The sequence below is a fragment of the Takifugu flavidus genome, unplaced genomic scaffold (assembly GCF_003711565.1).
Source record: "Takifugu flavidus isolate HTHZ2018 unplaced genomic scaffold, ASM371156v2 ctg941, whole genome shotgun sequence".
Classification (NCBI taxonomy): domain Eukaryota; kingdom Metazoa; phylum Chordata; class Actinopteri; order Tetraodontiformes; family Tetraodontidae; genus Takifugu; species Takifugu flavidus.
The window spans coordinates 1-9,152 of record NW_026622551.1 but is presented as its reverse complement, the minus strand read 5'-3'; the positions used below and the strand labels follow the sequence as shown (position 1 = coordinate 9,152).

General features: G+C 43.7%; 1 protein-coding gene across 2 annotated transcripts; it reads right to left on the bottom strand.

Annotated features, from left to right (window-relative positions):
• Positions 1–262: 262 nt before the first annotated feature.
• Positions 263–8,912, bottom strand: LOC130521390 (protein NLRC3-like). 2 transcript variants are annotated; one of them, XM_057024958.1, is made up of 9 exons: positions 8,351–8,912; positions 7,717–7,884; positions 7,013–7,114; positions 6,631–6,742; positions 4,706–6,530; positions 3,624–3,800; positions 3,340–3,513; positions 1,338–1,511; positions 263–1,131 (listed from the first exon to the last, which is right to left on the bottom strand). In XM_057024958.1, the coding sequence occupies exons 4-9, from the start codon at positions 6,644–6,646 to the stop codon at positions 951–953; spliced, it is 2,547 nt and encodes an 848-aa protein (XP_056880938.1). In that variant the 5' UTR covers positions 6,647–6,742; positions 7,013–7,114; positions 7,717–7,884; positions 8,351–8,912; the 3' UTR covers positions 263–950. The 2 variants fall into 2 exon arrangements, with proteins under 2 accessions (XP_056880938.1, XP_056880937.1); XM_057024957.1 differs by lacking the exon at positions 8,351–8,912 and having other exon boundaries at positions 7,717–8,131.
• Between the last annotated feature and the right edge of the window lie 240 nt (positions 8,913–9,152).

Genomic DNA, 9,152 nt, shown 5'->3' with positions numbered 1-9,152 from the left:
GATAACGGTGATCTATATGTACCTATATGTAGCTATAGCGTCATTGGCCTCCACTCCAGCCACTCCTGGTAGTTCCTCAAAAACACTGAGTTTCTAGTGGATGCACAATCTGTGGAAGCCAACATAGAAACTTCTGAAGAGCCAAAGGTCTTGCAACAAAAATATAGTCCCCAATTAGGTTGTTTTGTTATCACACGACCCCGTCCCCATTATCTTAAGAGAATATAAAAGAATGAGTGGAGACAGAAGAGAGAATGAGACGTTTTTGGGGCGTGTCGCTCTTGATTTAGTGTTTATTTTTGCAGTAAACTTAAAGGAGGCCTTTTCACTTTATGTTTGATTCCATTTAAGCTGATATTCCATTCTTGACATCTTTAAATTTACAGTATTCATGGGAGATTTATTTGGTCATTTTGCTTCTTTTTATTTCCTATTTCCCACATTTATTCATAGTTTTTATTAGATTGCAATAAATCCTATAACATTGAACAGACTGACTAAAGTCAAATGAGCTGCGGTTCCCACCGATAGCCGTCATTCTGATGGGTTTTTGCTGGCTGCAGCTGAAATATTCCAATGCTCCATGTCACAGAGACAGTAAATACTAAACCCTAAAGATTCTGAAGGCATGATGTAAAATAGTAACGTATAATACAGACATTTGAAGAGACAATTAAAAGAATGTTTCCATGCTTCTAAGAGTGGCCGAGGAGCCATTTAGAACTTTATAAAGATGCATTGTGTGATACCAGGAACTAATTTAACTTCAAGGCGAAGCTGCTTCTGCTTTGTCGACCATCGACTGATCTCCTGAAAGTCCACCAGCGCTTTTTAAAAACTGAATTTTTCTTCTATGGAGGGAGTAGACGGCAGATGTTTCCACAGATGCTCTTCACCAGTGGTCAGTGAGTGATGCAGCAGATGAGCGGGAGTTGACTGGCTTCAACCAGCTACTGTCTCAATGTCTCCAGCCCATAGTGTGGATTCTCTATGAGATCAGACAGCAGCTTCACTCCTGAATCCTGCAGCTGGTTCTGACCCAGGTCCAGTTCTCTGAGATGGGAGGGATTGGACCTCAGCGCCGAGGCCAGAGAGCCACAGCTGATCTCTGATAAACTGCAGTTAATCAATCTGAAAAATGCAGGATGAGGTTATACGGTGCAGGTCTGCATGTTATCTGCGTCAGTACTAAACCTACGTTAGTTCTTAGTTGGGTCAGACCTGAATTCACGATATTACAAGGAATTTTTTTCATGTGGTGCATCACAGCAGTGTTGAGAACAGCCTCACTTCACCATCTTAGCAGCTGGTATATAGGTAGAAAAATGAAGACTGACCTGAGCCTCTCCAGTTTACAGTTTGGACTCTCCAGTCCAGAACAGAGCCGCTTCACTCCTGAATCCTGCAACGTGTTGTGGCTCAGGTCCAGAACCCTCAGATGGGAGTGGTTGGACTTCAGAGCTGAGGCCACAGAATCACAGCTGGTCTCTGATAACCTGCAGCCCCATAGGCTAAAATAACAATTATTTTGAGAGAAGACAAATAAAAATCAACATGTACCAGAGCAAAACACAGCTTACAAGCAACAAACCTCTGGTCCTGCACCGGCTTATCTGCCGTATGTTCCTATTTTGGGTTCTTTCAGGGCGGTTGGACAAGATCTACAGCGTATGTAAAGTGTGTGTGGGTCAAAATACCTTCCAAGTTTGTGAGAGCACATTTCTCAATAGCACTCAACTCTTGTCAGGAGTTGGGACAAAGCGACCCACTCCTGACAGCTTGTGGGCGATGCTGCAGTGACCCTGCAATCCCTACACTCTCTGGTGAAACCAAATCAAAGGTTTTAGACACTGCTGGATGCTGGAAGGGTGGCTATAGTCTGGACGCAGAGTTCCCCTGACTGCACATTTCTCCAACAATGATTGGCAGCTGGTGTCACTTGTTCTCCAGATGAGAGAAGGAAAGAGAGCCACCCCACAGTGTGTTTGATTGCCCCACTGCAAGCTCAATGCTGCCAGAAAACATTGCAGGAGCATCAATTCCCCTCAGGGCATCAACAAGGACCTCAGGAAAAGGTGCAGCTGCCACCTACTAGAGACAAGCACACTGAGCTGAGATTCAAAGCCCTCTCCTCCCAAGAGAAGAGCTTGTTTGTTGGAGGCTCTTCTGGGCGATACCTGGTGCCACAGCTCCAGCTCAGCCCGTCTCTGGAGCTGAGGTGGAGCTTAGCAAGTTTCATGGTTCTCCACCACTTCCTCTCGCTGAGGACCTTCTCAGCTGGTGGTTTCTGCTCCACCTTCCAAGTTGAGCAGGTGATACTTCTGCATTCCTGCCACCAGTGTCTCTGCAGAAAGAGTCTTCTCTACTGTTTTATATTAGATTGTAGAAAATTAGGATTTTTGGTTGATCTCTTAGATGTTGTTGACTAAGAGCAGGTTTTTCTTTAATAACATAGAGAGATTCGATGAGAAGAGCAAATGTATTATTTTAGGAGCTACTTCCACTACTATTATATACACATACTTCCATATTGTCTTAGATTGCAGCTCCATTTATTGCATCGTTCATAGAAAGTCATATTTGTGAGGAGAAAAACTCCAATAAGGTCATTTTCTTTAATGACCATTACAACAGAAGGAGGCGATGAACAAACAGATTTATCTAAAAATGTGTGAAAACTGATGGATGGAAACCTTTTTAAAATGGTTGCATTGTGTAGAATCGGTGTAGAATCAACTTGTTGACTTCTGATTTGGACTCCAATGGAAGTGAGGTGCAACAATTGTGGATGCTGAAAGCTTCAGATCTTCATGAAGGTTTCTGTGGTTGGACTGACCTGCTGCCCCTTTAAGAGGGAGGCAGGTTTGGGCTTCTGGCTGGAATGAAGCCACCTAAGATGAGAATGATTGCAGGCTTTCGGTACCAAGGTTTAACAGGGTGCTCACTTCACACTTGGGCTTTTCTCTTTTTTGGGATGGCTTTTCTCAGTAGAGAAGGGGCATGGCACACTGCAGCAGCTTTCTTTTTGGGGTTTCTAGTTTTCCTTCTGATCTTTAAAAGACAGGAAGAACCATTTTTGATTGGTCTGAATGTTTGGGCGGTTTTGTGGCCAGCCTAAAATAAAACAAGACAAATCTACAACTGATACTTCCTTTCTAGTCATTGATGACCATCCTCACATGGGACAGATTTCCACAACCAATTTAATACTGCAAATCTGTCCTGTGTGGTCTTTTTTCTGAGAACTGTAACACTACGTTTATAACAAAGATCAAACATGTGAACATTTATTGTCTAACTAGTTACACCTGGGAAAGTACTGGATCATCTCTGACTGACCTGAGAGTCTCCAGCTCACAGAGAGGATCCTGGAGAGCACCACAGAGCAGCTTCACTGCTGAATCCTCCAGCTGGTTCCCACTCAGCTCCAGAACCCTCAGATGGGAGGGATTGGACCTCAGCGCCGAGGCCAGAGAGTCACAGCTGATCTCTGATAAACTGCAGTGCGACAACCTGGAAAAGGAATAAATGGGGCAAATAAAAACACATTTCTAAATCAGAAAATGAAGAGAAAAGGAGAAAATGTAAAGAAATTTAGAAAAGACCAACAGAGGCCTCCTGACCTGAGCGTCTCCAGTCTGCAGTTTGGATGCATCATTGCTGAAGACAGTAACTTTACTCCGGCATCTGTCAGGTTAAGGTTCCAGCTTAAGATCAGCTCCCGTAGATGAGAAGGGTTTGACGTCATTGCTGAGGCCACAACTTCCCAATGACTCGTTGAAAGAAAACTACCAGGCAGTCTGTTGTGTATGAAACAAAAATAGTGAGTCAAACTTTGGGATTTCTCATCAACTTATCTGAGAATCGACCTCAACACAAATGTAGCTCATTTCCTGGAAAAGCTAAATTCAACACCGTAGAGCAACAGTTTGAACGACCATCAGATCTGAAATGCAACTGAATTATTCTCAACATTTGTCTTATTTTAGAACAGCTCATAATTACTCAATATTTAAAATGATTGTAGCAAATGGTTTAAAGAAACGTGCATCTTTTTATCTGTCTATCGGCTCTTTGGATATTTTGCATTTCATCCAATTTGTACGATCGTGCGTCAAGTCTTAATTCAGCGATCCGATCGATGACATCAGAGTCTCTGGTTGCATCGATTGCCCTCAGCTTCTGTTTTATCTGCCTGTTTTCCTTTTGTTGCTAGTGATGAAGTTGCCACCTAACGGGTGTGGAAAGGCTCAAACAACTTTGTGGGTCACATAAAGGCTCCAAACGTAACCGCCACAAAGACCTAAAACACCCATTTAAACCAACGAGGCCGGCTGTTTTTACGTTGAACAAATGAAGCAAAATAGTCACGTGTCATTAGTTAAAATGTGTTTTTCTGTCGTTAGAATACGATGTATACAAACAAACAAAAGTGATTTAATGACATGACAGTAATTTCATGATAGTCAGTTAACTTGTGGCTCCTATTATTCCCGCCTTATGTTGGTTTGTCTGGATTGACCTTTGAACTTATATCCAGCCAGTGTTGAACATTTCTGGATGAATTGTTGTTGTTTTTAATTTATGGACGCTGCAATGGAGATAAAGAATTGAAGGAATGACCACTGGAGGGGGTATTGCTGCCTGACATGATCCACTCGCTTGATTTAAACGCCGATGTCCGGCCCCAAAAATCTTTACTTACTTGGCCTTCCTGCAGTTCCTCACAGCTGGAATCAGGCGACGTCGTCCCTCCTCTGAGGTTCTGTACTTCTGCAGGTCCAGCTCATCCAGAACCTCCTCTGACATCTGCAGCAGGTAGGCCAGAGCTGAACAGTGGATCTCTGACAGTTCCCTCTCTGATTTCTTCTCTGACTTCAGGAACTCTTGGATCTCCTGATGGACTGACTGATCCTTCATCTCCATCAGACAGTGGAAGATGTTGATGCTTCTGTCTGGGGAGATTTCATCACTGTTCACCTCCTTCAGGTTGTTGAGGACCTTCTGGATGGTTTCTGGGTGGCTGTTCCTCTGATCCAACAGTCCACCCAAGATCCTCTGATTGGACTCCAGAGAGAGACCATGAAGAAAGCGAACAAACAAGTCCAGGTGGCCATTTTTACTTTTGAGAGATTTCATTAGTGCTCTCCTGAGGAAGTCATCAAGAGACGAGACTGGATCGTAATTTGTGTACAACCCAACAAACCAGGAAAAGGGGATTGGTTCAGAATATTCTAGGAACTGATTTATAACCGCTGTGTCTTTCCTGGTGTAACGGTGGAACATGTAGACAGCAGCCAGAAACTCCTGAACGCTCAGATGAACAAAGCAGTAGACTGATTTCTGGAAGATCACACTCTCTCTCTTGAAGATCTCTGTACAAACTCCTGAGTACACCGACACCTCGGAGACGTCCAGTCCACATCGCTCCAGGTCTTCTGAGTAGAACATGATGTTTCCTTTCTCCAGATGTTCAAACGCCAGCCGACCCAACTTCAGAAGGAGTTCTTTATCAGCCTCAGTCAGTTCCTCTGGTCTCTGCTTTCCTCCATACTTCTGCTTCTTCCTCTTTATCTGAACCCTCAGGAAGTGTGAGTAGAGGTCAGTCAGGGTTTGGGGCAGCTCTCCTCTCTGGTCTCTGGTCATCATGTCCTCCAGAACTATAGCAGTGATCCAGCAGAAAACTGGGATCAGACACATGATGTGGAGGCTCCTGGAGGCCTTGATGTGTGAGATGATTCTCTTGGACAGATCTTCATCACTGAACCTCCTCCTGAAGTACTCCTCCTTCTGGGAGTCAGTGAAGCCTCGTACTTCTGTGATCCTGTCAACACACGAGGGAGGAATCTGATAGGCTGCTGCAGGTCTGGAGGTGATCCAGATGAGAGCTGAGGGAAGCAGGTTCCCCTGGATGAGGTTCACCAGGAGCACGTCAACTGAAGATACTTGTGTGACATCAGAGATGACCTGATGGTTCTTGAAACCCAGTGAAAATCTGCTTTCATCCAGGCCATCAAAGATGAACAGAAGTTTCCAGACAGTCAGATCTTCTGCTCTGATCTTCTGTAATGTTGGATGGAAAACATGAAGCAGTGAGAGAAGACTGTGCTGCTCATCTCTGATCAAGTTCAGCTCCTTCCATGAGAGCGGAAGCACCAGACTGATGTCTTGGTTCTCCAAACCTTCTGCCCAGTCCAGACTGAACTTCTGCACTGAGAAGGTTTTTCCAACGCCGGCGACACCGTTGGTCAGAACCACTCTGATGTGTCTCTGTTGCTCAGATAAGACTTTGAAGATGTCCTGGCACTTGATTGGAGTGTCCTGGATGTTCTTCTTGGAGGTTCTCTCAAGCTGTCTCACCTCATGTTGTGTGTCCACCTCCTCACTTTGTCCCTCAGTGATGTAGAGCTCAGTGTAGATCGTGTTCAGCAGGGTTCCACTTCCTGCTTCATGAGTTCCTTCAGTCACATGTTTATATCTTCTCTTCAGACTCATCTTATGACCTTCTATCACCTCCTGCAGATCACCTCCTGAACATAAGTAAACCAATGATTTCCATCTATAATAAATCATCAACACAACTCCAAATTCATGGCATCACAAATTAAATCTCATATTGAACAGTTTTACTTTGTTTGGGCTTCATTTCAGCATCTCCAGATCTCTTCCAGATTGTGAACAAGAGGACTCTCCTGGTGGAGCTGACTGGTCCCAGTTTGATAGGATGTGCTCCCCCCTCTCACTATGAAACACATCTCTATTAGTCCTTTGATTTATAGGATGAAAGAACCTGATCAAGACTCAATATTGTTCCAGCATTTATGTCTGAATTCATCTTTCAGTTTAAACCTGATTCTTGTTTCTAATCAACAATATTCACATTAAGTCTGTAACTATATGACTGTCTGAGGTTTAAGTGTTAAACATCTCCAATAATAAACTCACAACCTGCTGCTGTTAATGTGACTAACAGCTGCCACACAAACACATCATCACGCTTTAGTTTTCTTACATTTCCTCTGAACTTCTGAAGGTTATTAGTCCATCTTTGGACCGGTCACTCTTCAGGGACACCCAGCTGGGCACTGTGGACTCTGCTCTGTCCTCGTCCATCCTGAGGAAACATCAGAAATAGTGATGAGACTGTGATGAAGGTAAATAATCTGTAGAGGTTGGAGTTCAATAATCCCAATTCACTGCATTTTTATCAAACAGGAACATTTCTAATCCATTCTGGATAACAACTGAATCAATAAATCAGTGATGTCTCTGTATCATTTTCATGTTTTCAGAGTTTAAGCTGCTTTTTTTAACTGTTCCCTGCAGTGAGAAAAGAACTGGCACCTTTTCCAGCCCCTCATCCTGCAGCACTGAATGTGCTCTAAAGTTCTTTCCAGAGCAAACGTCTCTGCACTTGCAGCAACATGTTGTAGTCATGGATCCGTGAGGAGAACCGGATACAGGAAACGCCCCCACTTTGATCCCAAAACCCAACTGGTGGCCAACGGTGGTCCGGCAACGACGGGGACGCTGGTCCATCGGCCCAACAACACTGGTTTTCCACAGGCCAACATGGTGAAAGGACTGTGCACCGTTTCATTTTAAAGAGCTGATGAATTTCATTTTTCACGATAGTGGAGGCTAATACCACAAAATGATGTTTTATATGGTTGTGAAATGTTCTAAGGCAGAGTTATGTGGTTCAGAAAACCTTACTTTAAAGGTGAGCCTTGAGGTCCAATACCGAAGTTGTAAGGGCGGTCTTTGGACCTGTCGCTCTTCATGGACACACAGCTGGGCACTGTGGACTCTGCTCTCTCTTCCTCTTCCATCACACATTCGCTCATTTTTAAATGTGAGTCTAAACGGTTAAGCAGGAACAGTCTGCTGACACAGAAAAGAAGATTAAAGAACATGATTCTCAGCATGAAGACAAGCAGAGGTCTGTCCAATGACGTATTGTCGGCTCATTCACATCAAAATCTATTATATGATGTCACCCTGTACATCATACAGGCCACATATATATTGGAAAAAAGTTTTGGGACATCTTAAAAGTTTACACCATGTTAAATATAAAACAGTTGTGGAAAAAATGTTTCTCCTGGGTGTTTCAGAAGGTGCGGTGGCATTAGACGGACGCACACAAATACAAATGAAATCTTTTTATCTGGTTATGGTTTACGAGAAAACCTAAATTCTTTCAAGATGTCAGTTCTCAACATTAAATTCAACAAATAAAAACAAACAAAATAAGTCATCAATCATCATCAAAGTGGGTCGAATGCAGCATCATCTTCTGTCATCTCAGACAGGATTCCAAGAAGAGGATCTTCATTTTCAACAACACCTTGACATCTCATCATGGCTCGTCTGTCAGATTACAAGCAGCTTTTTTTGATCAGGCGCATCATGTTTCTCACCAACACATGATGGTGCTGGAAAAAACATCTGTAGCCTGACCTAGAGGTCAAAACTCTGCATGGCGTGCACACAGCTACTAGTTGCAGCTGGTGGTTGTGGCGGAGGAGATCCCAAACATATCTAGCAAGCTTGTTTTGGAGCAGAGCTTGTCCACCACCTCTGACCCCACTCATCACAGAAGTCCCACCATATCCATGGCCAGGTGTGTTGGCAGCATTGGAGCCAGCCTCAGGAAAAAGGTGAGTCAATATCTCAGAAGTGATGATCAAGTTGCCACAACCCAACAGAAGTCAAGCAACCCAACATGCTGAATAGAATAGATGACACACAGCAAAGGGCAAAAAAAACACCCAATTCTGCTCAGACTAATCTGATCTGACCACATGTACAGGACCAAAAATATCAAAACACCATGGGTTTAGGTTTCCTTTCGTTTTCTTGACTGCTTCATTCAAAACAGAACACATTTCATAAATCCATAATAACAAATTCATATTCCACAAAGAACCAGTTGTAAAATGTGCTTCCTCAATCTCTAAAATGTTGGCTCAGGGTTAGCGGAAAACGCAGTTAGAGGAAACACGCTACAAAGTTTGGTCATCCGTCACAACATTCCCGTCGACCAGCCGCAATGTGCGTCCGAAACACGCGCACGCTCATTGCGCACACGCAGCTTATTAAGCCGCATCTCGCAGCGGAACATTGATTCGAGACGACAGCAGTGAAAG

Coding starts and splice junctions, on each gene's coding strand:
- LOC130521390 (XM_057024958.1), bottom strand. Junction 3,801..4,705: donor AGGAACTGCAGGAAGGCCAA/GTAAGTAAAGAT, acceptor CATACACAACAG/ACTGCCTGGTAGTTTTCTTT. Junction 1,512..3,339: donor TGTGAGCTGGAGACTCTCAG/GTCAGTCAGAGA, acceptor TTGTTATTTTAG/CCTATGGGGCTGCAGGTTAT.